A 24365-nucleotide genomic window follows, 5' to 3' on the forward strand; every position below is an offset into this window, starting at 1 on the left:
TCCTTTTTTTTTTTATGCACCAGGTGCAGCGTAGAGCAGCTCGGTGCTACAGGTAGCTAGGAATGAAGTTGTTTTCATCACTTGGCAACCATTTTGGTAATTGTTGTGACTGTGTCACCTACTCTCTGCACCCACTTTGTCTAATGCCTACCTCCGGCAATCATCAAGTTGGAAGGTAGAGATCAATTAACCAAACTGCATATTATTGGACCGTGAGAAGAAGCCAGACTACCTGGAGAGAACCTACCCACGAATGACGAGAACATGCAGAAAGACCCTCGTCTGAGGAATTTGAACTGCAGACACTCAAGGCAACACTGCAAGCAACTGCTCCATTGTTCAAACTGCAATAAATAATATTCCTGAAAAGTGTGTAAAGGGGACAAGGCTGTAAAAAAATAAATAAATAAATAAAACAACAAAGCAGTTTTTCTCTTCACTACTAATTATTTACAACATTATGTAGAGTTTATGTTCGTTCAAACCCTCTGAGCTGCCCTACTTTACAAGAGAAGTTTATCCAATGAGACCACTCTGTAAAACAATAACTTATATTTCTTCAGAAAGACAACAAAAGGTGTTGTGTGTAAAGGTCTTTTGGCTAAAGTAAAAAGAGATAGTATCATTCTTGCAGCATCTGCCAGATACTTAAAGACTATCATGCAACGATGAATTGCAGGATCCAAATGTAAAGAGGAGGCAGGATCGTAAAACTCAAATAGCTTATCTTAAAAAAAAAAAAACTGACAAAAACTGAAGTCCAAAGATAAATCCAAAATAATAAAACACAAGGAAACCGAAAGGAAGCAGGGTGGAGGCATGCAGGAAGTTAACAGGATGAAGAGCTATTTGTGCTGGACGAGGAGCAGGTGGTTGAAACTGAAGTTCAGCTGAGGTACTGGGACAGACGGCTGTTAAAATACACAAGGAACGTGGGAAACAAGTAAACAATCTAAATACTCAGACGCAGATGTATCCCAAACCCAAACACAGCAGACACTCCTGACACTCTCCACCGCTTCACTTTTAAGATCCAAGCCCAAAAAAGGGAGAGCTGCCATTGGAGTTCAGACGTAACGGTTCCCTCTGCACCACTGTGCACAGTTTCACATGACCAGCTCTAGTTTTTCCCACCGTGCTTTGGTGTCTGACTAGAGATTTACACTCATTCCAAAACAACTGCATGTGGCCATATTGAATACGCACACCGCTCGTTAAATTCTCGCTATGTGGTTGGGCGGTAATGAAGCGATAACTATTTTTAAAGACTTTTTAAAATTACTATTTGCAGTGGAATCAACATTTGTTCGTATCATCAGCTGAAAAAACACTGTTGTTAACGTGGGTAAAAACAGAGTCCTGGTTTGGAGGACTGATGTTATGAATGATAGCTTTTTCGTAAGTACTGTCATTGCTGGATTGATACTATTCAAATCCTCCCACACTGACTCAGCATATGACTGAAGAGGCGCCTCAGAGTAGTTTCATTGCAAAGCCCTGAGTCAAGTATGGAGCGAGCGGAGTCATGAGCTTACAGACCCTTCTCTGAGAGCGATACCGCTGCGTAAAATTTAAACGATTCTTCTGCAAGCTGCATGATGAGGCTAAAAGCAACGCGGCGTCTTTTGCGTGGCACTAATTATTCACAGACCAGCTTAAAGTTTACAGAAGATTTGAAGAATTTCATCAAGATACTTGCATCCCATACAATAAAGGTAGTTAAAGTCAAACTTAAATTAAGTGGTGTAATAAAAATTATAATAATACAGTAAGCGTTCATTTTACTGTGCACAGATTGTTTGGAGCTGAAATAAAAAGAGTGCAAGGCGACTCTCACGTTTCAATACACGGTTGATTTATAACCCACAACACTTTTGCTCTCCAGATGTGTGTGTGTGTGTGTGTGCGTGTGTGTGTGCGCGTGTGACTAAGCAAGATTCTTTCTGCATGCATGCGTTTTTTTGTGCAAGTGTGCATATGCCATGAGGGTGAGGCTGGCTAGTTACAGTTACGGTAAATCGACACACAAGCTCGGTCTGCTGCTGGTAAGTGATGTATATGGGTCATGTTTGAGGTTAGAGGATCAGCATGAAGAGTTTACACATTAGTTCTGCATGTATTTAATCTGCAGGATGTGAAAACGTATGTATTTCCTCGTTACTCATTCCAACAAGCAGTCACATGACGACAGTTTCATCAGCTAGGTAAATGATGTCAACCAGGAATTTTTTTTTTTGTTTTTAACGATCTTTATTTCTATGAAAAAGTAGAAAATGGAATAAATATAAAAAAAAATACATTAAATGACACTTAGAAGTAATAAATACTCTCTGCACTGAAAATATACTTATTCTATCTTTGAGCACGACAGAACACGGTTCTCAAACAGTAAACTTGTCCTTGGGACAAACGACTGTTGTCTCTGAAGAGCAGACAACACTTCTCCATTCATACATTACATTCATAGTTCTGGACACGATCGAGTAGATGCATGTTAGTCTCAAACTCAAAGATTGTCCATTTTGCTTCCCAAAACGCACACAGCAGTAATAATCTTCATTAAAGTCAGCTGGTCTTCATTGAGAGTTTCTCTTCCGCTGAGACGCCAGGTACGTCTCGATGTAGTTGAACAACTGATCCAGCTCCCCCATGGCCTTGTACACACCTTTACTCTCCATCTGCAAACAAATACACATCCTTCATTATCACACTTGAACAACCGATGCAGAAGGCAATTTTAGGTCCGTCACAATACGCAATGATGTAAGCACTGTCCAAACACTCACCTCGGTATACGTTGAATTTAGGCTCCTAATATCAAACGGCTTCTTGCATTCGAAGACTTTTCTCTGAAGACACAACAGAAAAGATGTTAGAACTTGAGCTGGATGGCCGTCCTTCACAACAATGAGAAAAGTTTCATAAGCAGTAACTATCCGCAGCAAGAAAGCTAGAAAAGGAGAAACACTCTGTGTGCTTCTGCAATCACTGACTAATCGCTAAGATCGTGTCCAAATCCTATGAGCCATGGCTGACCTCTTCCTCTCTCGCAGCCGCATAGTGCGTGGAGAAATTATTACATGCGCGGGTGGAAATTATTAAATGTGGTTTTTAACAGTCTGGCATAAATAGTTACATTCCAAAAAGTTACAACAACAAACCTGCCAACATAGGGCAATTTTGTAATGTAAACATGACACATATCGACCACAGACGAGCTTCAGAATTTCAAAGCGGGGGCATGGCTTATTTTGGAAAACTTCCACAACCACAGAAAAGTTTGCATTTTACAGTCCACCGCTCTGCAGCCGTTGTAGGAGCAGAACACGTGTTTGAGCTACTTACGCATCTGTGGACGTCCCTCTTCAGCTCATCAAAAATCTGCTGTATGGACTCCACATGGATTTTCAGACTGGTGTCGATGGTCACACTGGCCACCGCAGTCGGCAGAACCGTGCTCAGGTAAAACTCCAGGATGCTGTTCATGGCTTCACAGGCAAACTGGCTCTGCGGGGCGGGAAACAAAACAGAACCAGTCTGGTTACTGGATGACAAGTGCAATATATGGAAAGCCATTTTGCCAAACATCTTTTATAACGCATCTGGTAAAGACAACAATATAGATCGTTTCATAGCTAGGATGCCATAGAGAAAGTTAAAATTATGTACTTTACATAATTTTGTCTTTAATGAGTGACAAAAAATGCTGCTTTCTGGTCTCGAAGTGCAATTGGTGTCTTTTCATGACTAGCAAGAAAAATAAACAGAAATCTACCTGGTCATAAATAAGCATCGATTTTGGTGCTGTGTAGCATAAGAAAAAAACAAACAAAACAAAAAAAAAAAACGTTTAAGCGATTTTTAAGCTTTCTTACCAGACAGGTTATAAGTAGCTGTCAAATTTTGGCCCTAATGGCTTGCCATAAGCAGCTGCTTCTGCTGCGTTATCGTGCGCTCTGGTGTATTTCCTCATTGAAAATTTCATTAATCCTTTTCGTTTGAGTTCACGCTCACCTTAAAGGCATCCTCGACGCTCTGGTCCAACAGTGCATTGTCAAAGTCGTCGTTTGATTCCTGGAGAAACAAAAACGTGTTGAGTGGAAAAGCGCTTGCACCTGTAGAGGCGACTGAAGCGCAGCATCACGCGTCGACCTCCAGCGCACCAATGATGCTGCAGAGCACGGAAATGCTCGGTACTCACATAGAAACCTCTGATCCTCCTGTAGTCCTCCCTGAGCCTCTGCACCCTGACGGGGAACTCCTCCACGAAGCGGCAGCACTGGTCGTGGCACACTGGACTGCAACATGCAGAGAAGACGGAAGACAGCAGGACCAAGACGGACAGTAGTTGAGGATTCATGATGCTGGACAAGACGGAGTAACGCTGCAGGAAAGTGGACCCTCGGGGAAGATGAACGCACGGCCGGCTCAGTGGATTTCCGAGTGGACAAAAACCAAAAAATGGTCCTTTGGAGGATGCTTCTTTGGAGCTGAGAAGTGCATGATTTGGGGTTCATTTCTGCTGTCATTATATAGGCAAAAGGGAGGAGACTACCCGGAAGGGGTTAATCTATAGGGGATTTTTTCTTCTTCTTCTTCTTTGCAGTAATGTGCTCCTCCCATGAACTAAACTCAAGGAAAAACCTTTAACCGCAGGGATTTGATATGACATAATATGTTGTTACATAAAAAATGTCCAAGAAACCCATTGTATTATCATTATTAAAAATAACAATATTATTATTATTATTTATTGTAACAGTATTGGTAATCTCTGCATAAACTGAGATATTGACCCAATTTTATTTTAAAACCCATTATTATTATTATTATTATTATTATTATTATTATTATTATTATTATTACACTTATTGGTGCTGTAATAACTGCTTACAAGCACTAACATTACAACTTTTTTAATGGCCTGAATGCAGTAGATTACAGTTAATTATTTCTGAGCATTTTCTCCTCAGTGGCAAATGAAACTGAACCCCCCAATATGGAAATAATATCGACTCGTGATTTGACTATGATGACGCTGTGGATTCTCTCTGTGTGTCAGATATACGTAAGAAAACTGACAAGAGGGTGGGGGAGCGTGAAGATGCCAGCTCTCTGTTTTCTGTTTTTGTAATTCCACTGTCGAGGTTTACCTAGACTAGTACTGCACTGATAAACCACAGAGAAGTAACCGGGTACGATCAGAAGACAGTGTAAGGGGTGTTTTCCCCTGAGAACTTTTTGGAATGTCCACTTACCCTCAGCTGTCACGTGTCTGTCTGCCCGGCTCATGATTAGCCTGAGTCTGTGCGTTAGGCAACCCATGATTTTTCAAGAATTTTACCATTCAGTCGTAGTGGTAAACCACCTCCTAATATGAGCTTTGCAATGAAGATCTTCACAATCTGCAGATGCGTTTAAGTATGATTTGTTAGGGTTAACCATGAATTGTGTGTAACTCATGAAGATAAAATGGTGTGCTCTTCAAGGAATTAGCTAAGCAGAAAGGTTTAGTTGCGCCCTGAACTTTTTGATGGCCGCAGAAAGTGATGCATGTCGGAACAGCCCGCAGAAAAGACAAGCATGAAGATGAAAGAGAACAAATACTTTTGTAGTATATCTGCACATTGGAAGAAAAACGAGCATGTCCTTCGATTTGTGCTGAGCAGCGAAAGAACATAATCGTCTTCTGTCTAAAAATTGTGGCTGAAAAGTGAGAAGACGTTCACATGAAGACGCCTGTTGGAACTGTGAGACTTGGGACGGAGGTTTCACAACAACCACAAAGATCCAGGAGGACCATCAAGAAGTATTTTGGATGAAAGCACGTATTGGAATAATGTAGTCATAACCACACCCTTTCTGCATTTTTCTTACACAAAACAAAAGTACATAACAAAACTAAGGTTAATTCCTGCTATTTTGCAATTGTAGATTCACTTAAATATTTACAGCACAGAATGGATTCATTTATTATAATGGTGATAACAAAAATTTACTTAATGAATCTCCCGCAGGATAACATGGCAAAAGGTGGGAGTGTAAGGGGGGGGCAAACAATTTAATGACAATACCATAGAAGAAGAAATAAATTAGAGGGCCTCCCAATCTTAAAGTTACACAGTTAAAACAATAACAGAGTTTTTAAAGGTGTTCAAGTCAGGTAGAGAACAATAGTCAAAGTCCAGGCCTAAACTGATTGGGAGATTTTTGTTACAAGTTAATCAATCAATACAAGTAGGTTTAGATGCAGCAAAAGATGAACTTTTTGTAAAATTAGGTTGTAAATTTTTGATGGTAATGTGACAAATTGTGAAAAAGTAAAAAAAAAAAAAAAAGGCCTTTATGAAAGACATTGTACACAATAGCTTTCATGAGTACATAAGTGGTTGGAGTCTTTTTATATTTATTTTTTTTGGTAAAAAAAAAAACAGTTCATCGTTAGTGAAATAGTATCAAAATCATATTTACTTGTACCTAAATTTTTAAGAAAAGTTGTTATTAATCACAAAGGCATCCGAATACTGCGTCTGTTTTCATGAAGCCTTTCTGTGGGAGACAGCAGCCAAAACAGAAACTGTTCAGTTTCATGTTGTTGCGTCTGCAGTAAATTCCTCTTATCGACGGAAAACCGACACTACTGATAAAAGTCAAATTAAAATGTGGAAAACAATAGCTTCAGCAGATTTAAATTCAGATCAAAGCAAATGTTATTCAGATTTTTAAAAAGTGGACTTTTGAAATTTGTGTCAATAATTTAATTAGTCTTAATATGACATGTAAAAAAGGAACTATAGGGGGAAAAAAAGCTGATAAAGCTGTTCATATTTCATCATTTCATAAAAATGGAATCTTTTCAAATAGGTTCAAATTTCCTCATTGCAAAAGATAAGATTAGAAGTGAGATTTTATTGAATATCTCACCCCACCCATCTTTTGTGACTGTCGAGCACTTAATGCGTATAAATTCCCGCCAACATGAGTTGTCTAAACCGGGGTATTTTAAGAATGAAAGAAGCAGCTGTTGACAGGTGACTGATGTGCACACACACCAAATGACCAGATGAACCAAAGTGGGCTGCAACCACATAATTCAGTGAGTCAGCTTTTAGTCATCTACTTCGCGGAAATGCCTGTCATCAGAATTTTTCGTGTTGATGTGTTCGATATGCAGCGGCGTTTAATATTAGACCCCGACCCTTACGTAATGAGGCACTTCTTCTTTGGTTTCCTTGTTTCAGATCAATGGGGTGTCACGCTGAATCAGTCCAATCTTATCAGATGTCTGACAGTTTGTCATCTGTGCAGCAGCGTTTCTGATCAGGTGCTGATGTGGCGTCTCATCGTTTGACCCCTTACCTTCAAACCGGTTTCTAACGGAGTCACACCAGTGCCAAGAATCTGTCATCAGCACTTTTGAGCACATTACACGAAACCAGCCGATATCACACTCAGCCCACCACTTTGTGCCGCTATCGCCAGTGGCAGAAAATGTGTGAAGGCTTTACAGCAAACAGCTGACAGCTCTCTCTCTCTCTCTGTCTCTGCTTTAGGTCTCCTCGGTGAGATTCCTTTTGATCTGCAGAACCGAGTTGCACGAGGTTCTGCAGCTGTGCCTTTACGTTTCCTCAGCCACCAACATCGCAATCTCTGCTCTTGTGCACATCTTTCTCCCGCAGAATCTATTTGCAAATGTCATCTTTAGAGGAAATCGATTTGTCTTTTACCTACAGAGTCACCGCATTCGTCTTTCACTTTCACACTGTTTGTCCATTGAACTGTTTCGGTGATTTGTTTATGTTGAGTGCTTGGTGGCGCAGAACACAAGCAGAGACTGCAACGATTGTGTAAGCGTGTGTAGTTTTTCTTCCCTAGTTTCTGTTGCCAAATCTTCAAAGAAAAGAGGAAACTCTCAGAAATGCATTTCTGCGGGGCCATTACAGTTGGGTGACTTCCGGCACTGACCACTTGCTCTCTGACAGCCACACATTCACGGGTGTGGCAACACGCGTTGTGACCACACATTTTGTAATTCTGGTAGACATTTGCCCTTTCACAGTGTTGTGCAGAACACACACACACACACACACACACACAAAAAAAAACAGCTTTTATAAGAGTTTCATCTATGTGAACAATCACTTGGACTTCCGATGAAATCCTTAGTCATGTCAACTTCCTCTCTGTCCCATCATCATGGCCGATATGAGTTGTTGATTCATTACTGTTAATACCCACAACACTCAAAGTTTTTATTTGGAAATCTCTCCAGCATAACCTGCTAAAACCCCTTCAGAGATCTCTTATCATATTTGCAGAACTGAGCCATAAACGTTGCGCGAACCTAAAGCAACACTGCTGAGCAAGCATATGTGGAGTAGAAAGATGAAACTTTGAAAATTTCCTCTGACCATAACTTTCACTTGACGCCGGAGCAATCGATGGTGCACTTTTAAATTGGTGTAGCCAGTTCCGATTCTTTGTTGCTTAATGCAAGTCAAATGCTTTGCAGAGTTTTCCATCCTAATTTTAGAGCTGGTGCATTTCAGTTCAATGCGTAAGCAAATTCATGCATAGGGCTAACTGCTTAAAACGGTGTTAACCGCAGTTAAGTAAGCACTGTTCATTGTGACGACTCAAATTTTCCCAAGGTTTTTAAACATATGAGTTCTGAATCAGTGAAAGTAAAAAAAGAGCACAGTTTCTAAATGCAAATCAAACAATGAGTCACAGATTTTTGGGGATGATATGTATTTTAGCAGTGTAATAATTGATCCTCAATGATAGCACTTGCTGCAAAGTGAAGGTCAAGTTTGGCAGAAATGACACAAATGTGAGGCCTAATGTTTACACTTCCACCCTTAGGTGGTGTGGTTAGAGAGTCGGAGCTTTTTGTCTACAGTCTCCTCTTCTGGAACACCCTCCCTCAGTTTTAGTCCAAAGCAAAAAAAAAAACAAGCATCCTGTTTACTTAGCGATCCTCTACTGGCTCCTAAACTGTACTTTTTGATTATTGGAGCTAATGGTTTCGTGAGCTATTTTTGTATTCATACTACTGGAGGACCTACTACAAATTTTTCTTGCTTTGCTGACTTTACTCCCTATAGTGTCACTGATAAGTGACATTATTGCTCTTGTTGACTTTGGGATCTCTCTGCCTTTATTTCCTCTAATGGAGGACAGCCGTGGCTAAACTGTGTCCATCTCCTGCAGATACTCAATGAGAGCTACTCCCACCATCAGGCCTGTGAACACTTTATTTTACTCAATTCTCAGGGAAACTTCTCCCAGTTGTTCTGTGCATATCTTGATAAAGTCACTAATAGAGCTGTTGCTGTGGACCCTGGTGAACAGCTAAAATCAGCAAACAATCGAGGCCCGCCATTAAAATGCTTATATCTATTTTAACAGTTCAAGACGCCAAGTATATTCAGTCTGCTTTAATAATGTGGAAATTATTTTGACACCAACGCAGAAGCTAAACGTCCACAGTCTCCCTTTATGTGCGCTCTTGAGGTACAGCCAATCAGTGCCAAGGAAAGTGAGTGACGCTACTAGATTGCTTTGCAAGCAGCAACTTATAATGTGTGAAGCAGCATTGCACTGCAAAAACACAAAATCTTGCAAAGTATTTTTGATCTGGTTTCTGGTGTAAATATCTGAGTACACTTGGATTAAGTCAACACTAACCTGCAAGTAACTTTTCAGCACAAAAAAAAGGAGTTTAGGTGAATAATTCCTTAATACCGATGAGAAAGTACTAGCTATAATTGAAATAATCTGGCAGAGGAAAAAAAGACATTATCCCCATATTATGATTTATAATACGGGTCTTGTAAACTAGACCAAAAGTACCTGACAAGACTTTGTGTTTCAGCAGCTTCTCAAGCTGCTTCTTCTTTATTTCAGATGGGCTCCAGAGAACATGTGAGGTGAATTCTCTGCAAATAATTTGGAGTCACGTACCACAGAAAAATCTGCAAACAGGCCACGGATAGGTGGGGGCCGCTCTAAGTACGAATACTCTCTGTGCAGAAAGTACTCCTGGATAACGGATTTTGTATTTGGTTGCGTCTCTTTCCTGGACAGAGTCCAGTATCTTTGTGTTTCACTTTGTTCTGTTTTTCCCTGAATCACTCCACTGATAAGAGGCTAAAGTTACCTTAGTGCACTCTTTACCATAGAAAGTAGTCCTGGTTCAGTGCTTTTTTTTCTTTTTCTTTTTCTCTAAAATTGTTTTAAGCCAAAGTTTTTTTTACCTGATGTAATATCTGTTTATTTTTATTCTGTGAATAGTAGTTTATTTACAGAACAAAAGCACGTGTTCCCTTTTTCCACCTGCCCACTTAATGTCTAAATAAACATCTAAAAATGATGCCTAAATTCCTTTGCCCTGCTAGCAGTGCTCTTTTTCTTGCCTAATTTGGAAATAATTTGCCTCACATGTCAAGCTACGTGTCAGCCTTATAGAGACACTTTTTCTTTTGTTCAGGTTTCCTGTTTTGTATCTACTGAGCAAGCATTCTTCTGTTGGAAACTTGAGAAGCGGCCAAATGTTGTACAACAGACAAATGACTGCTACGTTTTTTTGACACACTTTATGAAGCATCTGAAACTTAGAACTTCACATCAGGTGATTTATTTAAAACGAACGTCTACCATAAGTCGTTTTTCACTTAACCTTAAGCATGCCTGACCTAGTTAGCCAAGACTTGGAAACGCATCACCCGTTAAAAGCGCATTTGATACTGCGATGCACTCGGGTTGCATAAACGTTAGAAGAGGAGCAAAACTGAAACTCAAAGTAAATTCAATTCAAAACACCTTTGGCTATTGATGTGAACGAAGCGGTTCAAGTAGCCCTGGCTGTTGAATATTCACTGTGAACTGAAATAATCTGTAAGAGATGGAAGAGCAAGAACGTTCATTTCAGATGAAATACAGCAACTGCTAGAGACCGTCATGTTCTTCACAGACCGTAAGATTTAGAGGCAAAAAGATAACAGCTTTTTTCATTACATAGGTTTACTTTACAACTCTGTAGTTCTGAAAGAAAATGCTTAATTGCATTAAATGATCTTTGTGGAATCACAAGCCCTCGACACCAGACCTGGATGACTGCACACCTTCCAGCTGTACACGATCTACTATTACTACTACTGTTCATCACCTGGGATCTGGGTACTTGGCTCCACGTCTCCCGGATCAGATGTGGCTCTCGGCCCCTGCTCATTTCGCCGCGCCTGCTCCGCACGACACGGGCTCGTCTCCGCCTGCTGCTCTTCTGTCCTCAAGCTCTGAGGATCTGCTCTTCTTACTTCCCAATTTATGGCTTTCAAGCCGCGGCAGCTGCTCGGGAAAACCTATGGGAGCCCTCAGTGGGCGTGTCATGGGAGGCAGTCCCAACCTCAAAGACATGTGGCACAAAGTGAATCAGGGAAGCAGCACAACAACCCCAAATGAAAGCAAGATTAAAATAACACAGCAAAATTAAGTTATTCCAAAAATATCACTAAATAAACACATGAACACGTGCAAATAAATCAAAAGGGCCACGTTGCCACGGTAACCAGAAATCACCTGCCCTTAACTATTAGAAACTGCCTAATAAACTGAAACTGTCTAGATTGGTATGAAACCATTGAAGCACGTTATTCAAATTCCTCACCACAAGGATCAGAAATGCTTTGATGCAAATTTTATTGCTTCCGTGACTTTTTTCTTTAAACTGTGAAAACTGAAATACTGTGAATTATAAAGAAAACACCGTAAAAAAAAAAGAAGCAAAAAATCTATGAGAATAATAAACATAGAAAATCAAAACGAAGCGATTTCTGTTTGGTTACCTTAGTTAAAGCAATGGCATCGTTTGGACTGCTGTGTTCGCGCTGTGCCAGTGTCATTGTGTGGAGCAACGTGAGTCTAACTATGTCGTCCAGGTCACAGCCGTTCAATACCAGATAAGAATTTCCGTCTGTTTTCCTTCATCCATTTCTCTTTCCCAACAGATGAGTTCTTCTCTTTATGGCGGTGGAAAGTTTGTGACCAACGTCAGAGAAAATCTCTTGTAGGCCTTAGAGTCGGGCTGCAGTGTGAATGTCTAGTGTGGATTTGGGCATGTAGTGTTTGATGTAGAGGAGGTCCTGCTCCAGCGTGTCAACATGGAGAGAAGATACTGTGTAAGTACAAAAAACATGAACCACATTCTGTTTCTGCCACATGCTGGGGGTGTTTGAGCCTGGCCATTGCCTTCCTGTGCAACTGCGCTCGAACAATTTCTCTCTGACAGCAAACTCTGAGCTTTCACCCTTCGCTTGAATTCCCTCCGGCAGAACTTCAATCTGGTCAGTCAGCGAACAGAAGAAGAAGCTGTGAACGATGACTTCTCGTTCTTCTCGCTGGAGTCTGCCTGTAGTTTTAGGATTGGCGGCGGAGGAAGTGAAAGAGGCTGTTCAGTCCGAACTGGCCTCGCTTATAAAATTATTGAACATTAAAAGCGCAAGCAATTTCCGGTAAGCTTCATAGCGTTGAACTCTCTAGCCGAGAGCCCAGACCCTCTGGACGAAGCAAAGCGTAGAACAAAAAGCTCATTTTTCCCAGACTAGAAGTGTTTGGGTTGTTTTGGTTTTTCTTTTTTTGAAAGTATATATTTATTATCCACCACCAGCAGGTGTATAATAAACAACAAGGATTACAAAGTGACAAGAAGCAAAAAAGGGGCATTGATCTACGAAATAATTATCCAGGGTAACACTTTATTTGAAGGGGGGTGAATAAGACTGACATGACACTTTCATAAACATGACATAACACCTGTCATGAACATGAATAAGCCTTCATGAATAGTTATGACTGTTGTCATAAAGCGTCATTCGGTAAATTATGACACTTTTAATACAAAGTTGACATTAACCAGGAAATCATTACTGTTTAAACTTTACCTTTAATAACATAAAGTTACCTAATTTTTAAAGTGCAATCAGTAATACTTTTATAACAAATTTATATCAGTAATGATTTCTTGGTTAATGTCAAGTTGTCATAACAAAGACATTTTGAATAATGTCAGCTTTGTATTAAAAGTGTCATAATTTACCGAATGACTCTTTATGACAACAGTCATAAATATTCATGAAGGCTTATTCATGTTCATGACAGGTGTTATGTTTATGATGGTGTCATGACAGTCTTCTTCACAGCCCGTCAAATAACAAACAAACAAAAACTAACAAAAACACAAACAAGGAAGTAGGCATTAAAAAGGATACGTTCAAAACAACAACAAAACACACAACATGGTCCATCGGTGTCACAACAAACATGAAATTGATTAACGTGTGAATTAGGATGTGCTTTTTTCTTCTAATGTTGGCATTTGTCTAATTTCACTTATTTTTCTGTTCACTAATTCATTTATCTAGTGTCAGATATTTTGGGAAAAAGTGGAGAAGGAAGGGGGACAAAAGAAATCAAGCAAAAAGAGAATAAATAAATAAAGTATATGCCAGAACAAAGACTGAATAAAGATGAAATGCTGTGGGGGTTTTTTCTGTTTGCATTTTTACTTAATCTGTGATCAGCCTTCGTTTTTATTTGATCTGTAGATCAGTATTATCCTGTTTACTCCTTGTGTTTAGTTATTCTTTATTCCTTTAGAGTTAGTTTCTTTCTCTCTTCTTCTCTCTCTCTGTTCATTCTTCCGTTGCTCTGTGTTCCCGTCTGTCTGTTCCTGTCACCGCACTCGTTTACTTCACGGTACTTCTTGGATTTATCTGCTCACGGCCGTAGCTTCAGACAGGAATCCATGTATACGCTTTCGCGAATCATCGGGTTTCTCGTAATTTATGCGCACGATAGTCTTGAGCTTGAACAGTTGAAACCAATTTCCTTCCATAGCAATAAGAGTTAAGGTTTGTTTGTTGTTTTCAGCCATTGCTCATTTTTCTCACAACGCGTCATGCTTTTGGTTTACCTGAAACATTTTGTTGTTTTGTTAATTGTTGCGTACCTGCGTCAGACCAAACAGTTTCTGAGTGTAGAGAGCTTACTAAAAGTCAGAAGGCCTACCAGAAACCTGTCTGGTAATATTTGTTTCCCTTATAAATGTTCAGAATAACGTTCAGTGAGAGAGATACTTCACTGCTGGTCTTCCTGTTTGAGTAAAAAAAAAAAGGCATTGCATCACAACTTGTCTGTGTATGGTCTTCCTTGACTTGTCAGAATAATTTTGCTCTATATTTAGGGAATCTATTAGATGACTAATGATGAACTCAAAATCTGTGTACGTTGTGTCCGGGAAGTATTCATAGTGCTTCACTTTTTCCACATTTTATTACGGCCTCATTCCGAATAATGCAAAATGATTTTCTTTCCCCAAAGTTTTACACAGAAATACCCCCTAATGACCACATGGAAAATTTGGTTTGCAAACTCATTATAAATAGAAATCACATAAGCATTCACAACCTTTGATTAGTGTCTTCTTGATTCACTTCGTTTTGAATTTGACGCAACAAGCTTAGCTCACGTATTTTTAGGCATTTTGGCCTATTTTATTCTCCATTAAGGCTGTTTAAACATTTCATAGTGAAACAGCTCAACTTTAATTACCAAGTATTAAGCAAAGTTTGTGTATACTTCTCTAAATGTTATTCCTTTTTTCTGCTTTTAATACATTTGCAAAACACTCAAAGTTTTTTTTGTTTTTTTTTTGTCATAATGGAGTATTTTTGTGTAGACGTTTTAGGAAAGAGATTCACTTTATTGTAATCGATAGACTTTATTTCATTTTCAGACAGTTGTGGAGGGATTTATGTTGCCTTGCAGTAAAAAGGTGGTGGCTTCAGAAAGCCTGGGTCTGATCTTGCTGTGTATGCACAGTGAATGTGTGGTTCCCTCTGGGTACTCCGGCTTCCTCTCACAATCCAAAAATACAACCGTTAGGTTAATTTGTGTCTGTAAATTGTGAGCGTGAGCATGTCGGCCATGGGCGTACCCCGCCTCTCACACAGTGACCACTAGAGAACGGCTCCAGCCCACTGTGACTCTGCACAGATATATGTGGGTTTAATTAATAAAAAATACCATCATCAATCACATTATAGCTGATCTAAGGATAAAAGTATAAATGTATGTCACTTTTGAATAAGCCAGTGTAGGTATTGTCCTGTTGATGTTCTTTTAAACACCCTGTGCCTCAACAAAAGAACATTAGGAAACCTTTAAAACACAACTTCAAAGTTTCACAATTCACCACTTCCTGGTTTCTGCTTAAGTAAAAACTGAACAGCCAGTTTCGATCACTTTCCAACAAAAAGTGAACATTATTTCTTAAGAAGGCGACCCGAATGTGCATAAAAGCATGAAATAAATGCATCTTCGCCGTAGCAGCGTAAACTGAAAAATGTGGAAAATCCAACCTCCAATGTTGATACGTTGACTCCTTCGTCAAAGATTCCTGTTTTTGCTAATTATTATTATTATTATTATTATTATTAATTTCTTTTTTTTTTTAAACCAAATTAATGGTCACACAATTATCAGCCCCCCTGGCATCAATACTTTATAAAACCCTCCCACAGCCGAGCACTCAGATCTACAAAGTTTCACAAGTTTCTATCGAGATTCTCCACAGTCCCAGGAGCGCCGTCCTGCTCTCTTCACAAGTCTGCAGACTGAGAGTATCGTAGAAGAAGGGATTTTGTGTTGATTTGACAATAATGAAAAAGTTTGGAATATTTTCCCTGGTGAAATGAAGGTTTAACTCCAATTATCACCGTCTTCTTCAGAAGCATGTTTTTCTCTGACTTAGTGGGCAGTGTCTTAACAATTTTCGTCATTGACCAAACTAGGTGGGTGTTATTTTTTTTGACAAGTCTGCAGTATTAGTCACTATGTTCTAACATACCTAGTTAATCACATGTATTACGGAAAGATAAGCAGATTTCACTCTAAAACACGAAACCAAACAGGTTTCTTAACGTCATGCAATCATGCATGTCGAGTTATTTTACCCACAAGGATGATCTTTGGGTTTTATTGGAATGCAGAGTGACTCATAACATAATCACAAGTTAAACTAAAACGTTTGCTCATGTCAAATGAAAATGATCGAATCTAAGAGAAATTTAGTTTGCTGCTTTTGCAGCAGCGTGGCACGCAAATTCAAGGTGGCAGCATTAATCATGAACCTAAATTTAAAAAATAAAAATGGAATCTGACTTACAGTAACAAAAATAAAACATTGCATGAGGAAACTTTAAAACTGAGACTTTAATTTCAGTATAACTACATCACATGTTCACCCTCCTGATCAACACCTTCGTCTGGTTTCTACATCTGTGTAATCTTTATATTTGGTATATAAGGATTCATTGTTGTCCAGTACATTTGTTGAATGTACCAGATAAAAACTGCTATTTTTGAAACTATTTTTGTTTTCATGTTTTTTTTTTGTTTTGTTTTGTTTTATGGCTTCTTGTCCTGTTACAATTTAATAAGAACAAGAACAGACACAGCGTATGCAGATTTTAAACCACAGGAAAAATGCTGCCATCACATTGGTTTCCTTTAGATGGCATCGCTGTCTGGAAGTTTTTTTTGTTTTTTTTTTTCTGATTATTACATTTACTTTGCGCCTTTCAATAATTAAAAAAATAAAATAAAATCCTTGGCAACATAAGTAAAAAAGGAGGTAATGCTGCTGACAGTGTTGTGTTCAAGACCACCTAACCGGAGACCAAGTCAAGACCAAGACCGAGGGAAGTCGAGACATAATAAAAAATGGAGGTAATGCTGCTGATAATCAGATAATCAATCCTCCCTGTGTTCAGTCGTATGTGTGTGTTGTTGATTTTAACGTGTTAAATTCAAAGAGAGTAATTTTATTGGAGAATAATTTCCAACATAATTAAAAATAAATAAATAGCCAGACTGAGCAGGTAATGTGTGAATGGAAGAAACCAAAGCTGTCAAATAAAGTTTGGGTCAACAGTGACCCAACTCAAGTCTTATTTTCTATTTCTTCATCTGCCATCATTCAATATCACAAGTTTTCTTATTTTAACTTTTTTTTTAATTATCATCGTGCATCCTCACTGGATTTCTTTCATTCTTATTTCAATAGAGACTAATTAAGCTGCAGTGCCTTTTAAATACACATCATTTTTTGTTTTGTTTTTTTTTACAAAGAAAAATTTCATCAAATTCCAATTGATACTTTTATTGATCTCATATAATATGTGTATTCCATCATTTGGTAGAATAAAAAAGTTGCTGGAATAGCAGGTTAAGAGGAAATCCTCATTATTATTTCTTTTCAGACACTAGATGGCTGATACCACCACAGACTCAAAAGGGAGCATGCTAAAATCTATGTTCTTCTTTTTAAAAAAGGCTAAATATAACAAATTCCAGCCAAAGTTACTATTAACTTTGCCTCATTGTCAGTTTAATGTCATGTTTCTAAATCAGACAAGTGTTTCAAAAATATTTATGTGTTTAATTTACTGGTAAATCATTTGAAAACTCACTCAGATTGTTTACTTTCACTCTTGAAATGCAGCTTCTTTGCTGCCCTCAGCAAAGAAAAAACTCACTAAAGGAAATGGATCACATGCTAGATTTAAAAGACGGTACAAGTGGGCCAGATTGTTTTAGGTTTCATTTCTCTCTCATTTTAAAAGTGAAAAAACAAACAAACAAACAAACAAAAAAAAACAACAACATTGCAGTCAGAAAATCTCAGTTAGGAGGGGGTTGCATTTGTTTTTGGTTGTAAATTTTATGGCTTTCTCTGAACAGTTTTGTGTTTTAGCAATACAAACTTCCTGAATGCCTAATGTTCAGCAACACTTAAAGTCTCTGGCTTGGTTTTGTGCATGAGGCAGCGCTGCTAAGATAGCAGTCAGTGAAGACACTTTGGGAGCCAACATACTTTCACAAAATCCACACGTCATTCATGGCGCCAATGAGTTCAAAGCGTCAGACTCTAGCGCCCCCTGCTGGACTGATGTGAGTCTATCTTACTTGGGAATTTGTTGAGTAAAAGCCATGAAAAGCTCTATAAAACCAGCTCTACTGGTAAAGAGCTGTATAACCCTCAAAATTATTATTTCAATTCAAGTTTTTCTTTTTTCATTCAAGCCCAATGAGGAGCTTGAAATGATACAAACGTAAGTGGTGAACTGAACTGAAAAACAATGTACATTTCAGAATTGTACGATGAGGTATTTTACAGGAAATGCAAAATTAAATACAATTTAATTTAAATTTAAAACTCACTTTAAATTTAAAGTTGAAAGCTGGTGCTACTAATTCCAGGCGGTCCAAACCTTCTGAATTACTTTATAACCTCATAAAATCAGTGTTGGAGCAAACTGCTCCTCCCAGATGAGCCTCTGCTGAACAGCGCTGCAGAAAGTAGCTTGTCACTACAAACACAGAGGGAATAAGGCACTAATCAGTGGAAGAAAGACCAACGAAAACAAAGTTAAGGAGTCGGTGAAGACTCAGAAACTGGGGCATACTCTGACAGGAAGAGGTCTGGCAGACCAAAAGCCACAACTGATTCAGAGGGCAGGTTCTTAGAGTTAGCAGCTTGTTGATGGGAAGGCTCACAGAGATAGACTAATAGTTACAGTAGTAATCTCAGTTTCAGCTGTGAAGAAAAGACTTTGCAGCAACAAAAATAAAACATTAAAAATCATATCAGACTGAAAAAAAAGAAGCGTATCTGCGCCATGAAACGCCACCATCAGGAGTAGTGGTGAAAAAGGACTGATGAATCATAATTTGACATTTTCAGTTCATCACTCAGGATCTTGTACGCTGCGAAGCAGCTGAAAGGATCGTTCCACAGCGTGGGGCGTCTGCTGTCAAACACGGAGGAGGAAGTGTGATGCTCTGGGCTGTTCTGCTGGATTCATTCTGCAGTCACTGCTTTTAGAAGACAGTGACCCAAAAACTTGCCCTGTTGGGGTGTTTTAAAAACATTTAACATTTAACAGGTCGTGGATATTTTACTCATGTTATATATTTATATACTTCTCCGTTATCGGTCATTCTCCAAAGAACATACAGCTCTGGAAAAAATGAAGAGACCACTTACGATGATCACATTCTCTGATTTTACTTTTTATAGGTTTATGTTTGAGTTGAATGAACATTGTTCTTTTATTCTATGAACTACTGAACTCTGAAATACTACGCAAAAAAATATTATTTATTAGCAGAAAATGAGAAATGGTGAACATAAAGAAAAAGAAGCAGTCCTGTCAGATCTCAAATAATGCAAAAAAAAAAAAAAACAAGTTCAGATTAATTTAGAAACAACAAAACTAATGTTTTAACTCGGTAAGAGTTCAGAAATCAACATTTGGTGGAATAACCAGGAGGTTTTCAATGGGGTTCAGTGCAGTGGGCTCTTAGTTTTACATACTTCTCTGTATACATAAAATGTTAACCGCTTCAAAATTATAAAGTGAGTGTTTTATAAATCAATCAAATCTTGTCACTCTGGTTTTAATACTTATTTATGCAACCTATGAACATAATACAGTTCAAATTAAATCAGGTTTATTGTTAATTGTGCCATATGTAGAAGAACATGAGAATTGAAATTACTCCCTGTCCCATGATAAGTGCTACAACATAAAAAAACACTATTACAACAACAATAAATAAAAACAAAAACAAGTTAAAATGTGTTTGGTTGGCATTTATCCACAGTCCAGCAGGGGTCACCAAACTTTTTTGAGACTGGGAGCAGGGTACAGAGTAACACAAAGGGCTGCTTGTTTGATACAGACATACATTTTCTTGGCTCAGCCTTTATAACAATAATAGATGATTACATGCTGCCTGATCATATATAATGTTAGGGAATACTCACAATAGTTATCAGTAATGATTTACTATGACAGATATGGTCAATTATTACTATTATGTGATCAGAAGTTCTTAGTTCAGAGTTTTAAGTTTGATTCCCTTTTGGAGATTTTCTGTGATTCTAAATTGACCCCAAGTGACTGAGGATTATTTCAGTAGCACCTGCAGCTGCAGGCTGAGTACCTTGAGATTTTCCTTTTCAGGATGATGGTAATAGAGAAATAATATACATTTAAAAAACTTCAGCAAAGCATTTCCATAACAATCTTATATTTATGGGCTTCTCTCCACGTCTTTACCAAGGTATTTAATGATTGTGGAGGGTTTTGCATACTAATGTGGATATCTTTTTTTTCGTGTTGTTGTTGCATTCTTCTTAAAGCCACCAGGTGGCAGTAAATTACAACAAATACTGCAAGAAAATTAAAGCATAGTCATATTTTATTTATTTATTTTTACAACGGAGATAAAAGCTTTGTTTTGATAAAAACTCATTTTACAACTTCACAGAAAAACATACTGGTAATTTTAATTTCTATAAAAATATACATCCTTCCAAAAGTCAGCTTCAGACATTCCACCAAAAACACGTGAGAGAATATAAATATATACAGGGATATATACAGGTTTAAATTAATTCAAGTACAAACACACAGAAATGCAAAACGGCTCAGGGGTAAACGAACGAGTCGCTCTTGTGCGGGTCAGCTTGGTGTTTATGGTTTAGATCCCAGTCCCTCCAGCCAGTCCAGCACGGTGCCCAGTTCCCCTACAGCCTTCTGCGCCGCCTGCTGGATCTGCAGCTGCAGGAGAAGAGAGCAAAGAGGCTTAGATATGAGCAGAAATGGAAAATCACTAAAGCAATATAAGAGTGGCTTAAGCGAACTGATTGGCTGTTTATAATTGCCTTGCTAATTGATGAAAAATGCCTATGCTGCTTGATTGGTTGATTTCTTTATGGTAGAGGGAGACATTGAGTTTGTTTGTAACAAGAAAAAAATTGATCAATAATTCCTGACATGCAAAGCCTTTTCAAAGCTATTTCTTTGCCCACTGAAACTGAAACCTTCTGCATCTAGCTGTCGTTATGCGAGCTGAGAAAAGATCTTTGCATTTTGTACAGAAAGCACACATGGCGTAGCGTACCTTGTCAAAGTTGGCGAGCACCGAGTCAATGGTTCTCTGGGTTTCTTCTCCGCAGTGGCAGTGCTGCGAAGAGCAAAAAGAGTTCAAAAGTCACTAACAAGACCCTGAGCTGCGTCTGGTGACATCACAGCTGAAGCAGGACGGCTGACTTACACATTTGTGCATTTCCCTTCTGATGCTGACAAAAGCGTTTGCCAAGGCGCTGGAGCAGCGCTGCTGACTTGGCTGAGAGGACTCGTAGTTGCCGAAGACTCGTTCGACGTAGAATCGCAGCAGGAGGCGCACAAAGCAGCACGTCTGGCCCTCCTGGTGTCAGGAGTGAAAGCATTCGTCACAACGTCGGGAAATTAAGAAACAGGACGGAAATGTTCTCATGTGAAGATGCCTGAAGAGCTCACCTGAACGTTCTTCATCAGAGATGCATCCAGAAGTTTCACTCCAATCTCACCGTCCGCTGATATCTGACATGTAAGGTGAGAAAATCGGGATTAAAATCTCTCTCGGGCGGCTTCTTCCCATCTAATAATGAACACTTGAACATGAAGCGAATGACTTCCTGTGTCTGCATCAAATGTTACTCTGGATGAGCAGCTGCACTGGCGTGTGTGTGTGTGTGTGTGTTTTGATTAAACTCACCGCATCTGATTTTATCTCAGAGAAGTACTGGTGTAGTTCATGGAGGTGAACGTTGGCAGAGCAGCCGTCCATGTGCAGCGTCCGGCTCTCCGCGGGCCCGTTCAGAAAACCCAGGAGGAGGAGGAGGAGCACGGCGCAGACCGAAGAACTGAGCAGCATCTTCATCACTGTGGTTGCCTGCAGGTGAAGCTGAATGGAGACATTTTTGATTCGTTACATGTTAAGTCCTGAGCAATGGAAGTTTAAAAGTTGTCTTAAAATGATGAGTTAAGTTAATCTTAAGATATACAATTAACCCTAACACTAAATTAGGCATGATACGATTCTTTAACCAACTTTCTGTATAAAACATCAGGAGTTAGGAGGTAAAATGAGTGCATTTAACTTTAGGGTGCTGTCAGCTTTTACAGTGTATTAAGAGGAGAGTATTGTGGGTAAGGATGAAGTTATCGCCCATCTTGGCGACACAACATCATGGCGAAACGCTGCAACGATCCATCAGTAATGACTAAATCCCAGGATGTACACAGTTACTGCACTACATAGTTATAAAACATATCCCTACAAGATGAAAGCAAACAGAGCGAGTGCAAAGTTCAGGATCAGCAGGACCCAGAGCAGCAACAGCATCGCCTGTGCTCAGACTCACCTGTGTGTTACCTGAGAGGATGAGTCCTGGAGAGGATGTGTGTCTCTGAGCCTCCATCCTCTCTGCTCTTATAGCAGACCGAGGGGGTTTTTCGAATCACGTTTCGGCTCACAAAACGGAGACTGCGGGCGAACACGCCTTTGTTTACTGGACAAGGAAGTGATGCAATTAAAGGAACTCCTCAGTCATGCTATTGAAAATGATAGTATAACTGAGTTTCCTCCCTTTCTATGACGTAAACCCCGTGTCACTGTGGAGAAAAGAAAACTCTCACTGACTTTCTGCGAATGTGTTCATGAGTCATTCATCAGATTAGAGAGTCATCGTTTTGTTTTGTACATCTGCCTTGCAATCTGCCAGATTATTTGTGGGGTTTTTATTCTTCTCAGTTTCAGGATGAATTAAGTGTCTGCACCTAAAATTGTCCAGTCGATTGTTTCTTGGAGAGTACCGATCATTCCTTTTGCTGCCCAACATCAATAATCCGTCTGTCAGCACTTTTTTTTTTTGACCCCTCGAGGTCGAAGTCTTTTACCTCAACACAGGTTAGGCAAGTCGTTTTCAGAAACGCTCGCTAAACCTGCTCATCTATTTGCAGTGACAGAATCCAGTCACAGTTTAAAAAAGAAAATGTCTTCGGGGAAGTGAGATGAAAACAGGAATTGCCTGCGTTCTTGGAATAACGTTGAGTCACTGTCTGTTACTACGGGAGTATCTGCACAAAATTCCTGAGGGTCTTTCAAAGTGGAGGAAACGCGTGTCAGCATTTGTAACTGGAAGTACAGACAATTTAAAGGGAAAAGTTCACAGCCTAGGGTTAGTGACTGGTGATATACAGTAAGTAGCCAGCAGGGGTCATCACGAAGCTGCATGAGCATGTTGTGTCTCCGGAGAGGAAGAGAAGCGAATGTGTTCACCAGAAAGAAGATCTGGTCTAACGATTTCTGATCCGTCTACAATAAGAGCAGAAAGAAAGAAAATTCTATGTAGTTTAATTTTTTTTAAAAGTAATACAAATCTGAAAAGTGTGGCATGCTTATGTATTCAGCACCTGTTAATCTAGTAGCTATAAATGAAATCAACCACTTTGCATCAAGACGTCTAAGGAAAACCTTTTCACAGATGATCAGAAGTCAGTTTGACTGAGCCTGAATCGTGTTGCTAAGAACATTTTTCAGTTTCCAGTGAAGCTGCTGGAGACATTTTCCAAAAGGACTTGGAGCTCTGGTTGAAGGAGAAGACAGCTCTTTACAGTACCGCCTCTAGGGGACGAATACAAATGCGTCTCAGATTTTAGAACCTTATTTGTGAATAGCTTTGAAAAATATTATAGACATCCCAATCCCTCCACAGCTTTGTGTTGATCTATTATATGAAAACTGCAATGAAATACACTGAGGCGTTGCTGTAAGGATGCACTGATCAATGCCTGCCACCTGGAAAAGATGTGCTAAAATAAATGCTTATTTTAGGTAGAAAACAGAGAGAGAGAGTGTCATGCTGTGGGCCTGTTTTTTTTTTTTTTTCCAAAAAGCTCTAGGAACTGTGTCAAAGTGCATTGAATCATGACCTCTTTAAAATACCTGGAGGTTTTAGAAAAAAAAAATCTAAAACATCTACAAGAAAAGTGAAAATGAGTCAATGATTAGAAAGAACTACAATCCACATTTTCCCTCTCTGCGTGCCTCTGTACTGATGATCCGCTGTTTTCTGTTTGTTTAATGACTATTAGCATCTATTCAAGACTAAAGTCAAGATGAGTCATGGTTCTGGTACCTGGATGTAAGGGATGGAGCTTCTTCCTGGTTACGCTCACATCCTTCCTGCCACAAACTTCTTCCTGCACCCTGACTTGAAGACAGAAGCTTCCTGGAAACGTTTCTGTTTTTAGAAAGAATTACATTTTTTCCCCTTGCCAATTTGGCAGAGCTCATCCCTGCATAATGACTGTACATACATTTTCATAATGTGTTGAGAACATTTTGGGAATTCTAAGGATACAAATACTTCAACATTTCCTAAAACCCAAATCATGAACATGTTTTGT

The 24365-nt window shown here is 39.1% G+C and overlaps 2 protein-coding genes across 2 annotated transcripts; both read right to left on the reverse strand.

Annotated features, from left to right (window-relative positions):
* Positions 1–2225: 2225 nt before the first annotated feature.
* il10 (interleukin 10) lies at positions 2226–4816 on the reverse strand. Its single transcript, XM_015013466.2, has 5 exons — positions 4202–4816; positions 4015–4074; positions 3346–3507; positions 2787–2849; positions 2226–2678 (listed from the first exon to the last, which is right to left on the reverse strand). The coding sequence occupies exons 1-5, from the start codon at positions 4358–4360 to the stop codon at positions 2577–2579; spliced, it is 546 nt and encodes a 181-aa protein (XP_014868952.2). The 5' UTR covers positions 4361–4816; the 3' UTR covers positions 2226–2576.
* Positions 4817–20310: 15494 nt separating this feature from the next.
* Positions 20311–24318, reverse strand: il20 (interleukin 20). Its single transcript, XM_015013451.2, has 6 exons — positions 22319–24318; positions 21670–21858; positions 21432–21494; positions 21187–21339; positions 21034–21096; positions 20311–20690 (listed from the first exon to the last, which is right to left on the reverse strand). The coding sequence occupies exons 1-6, from the start codon at positions 22373–22375 to the stop codon at positions 20604–20606; spliced, it is 612 nt and encodes a 203-aa protein (XP_014868937.2). The 5' UTR covers positions 22376–24318; the 3' UTR covers positions 20311–20603.
* Between the last annotated feature and the right edge of the window lie 47 nt (positions 24319–24365).

This window comes from Poecilia mexicana, unplaced genomic scaffold, assembly GCF_051168715.1.
Source record: "Poecilia mexicana isolate PSO_F unplaced genomic scaffold, ASM5116871v1 scaffold_5, whole genome shotgun sequence".
Taxonomy (NCBI): domain Eukaryota; kingdom Metazoa; phylum Chordata; class Actinopteri; order Cyprinodontiformes; family Poeciliidae; genus Poecilia; species Poecilia mexicana.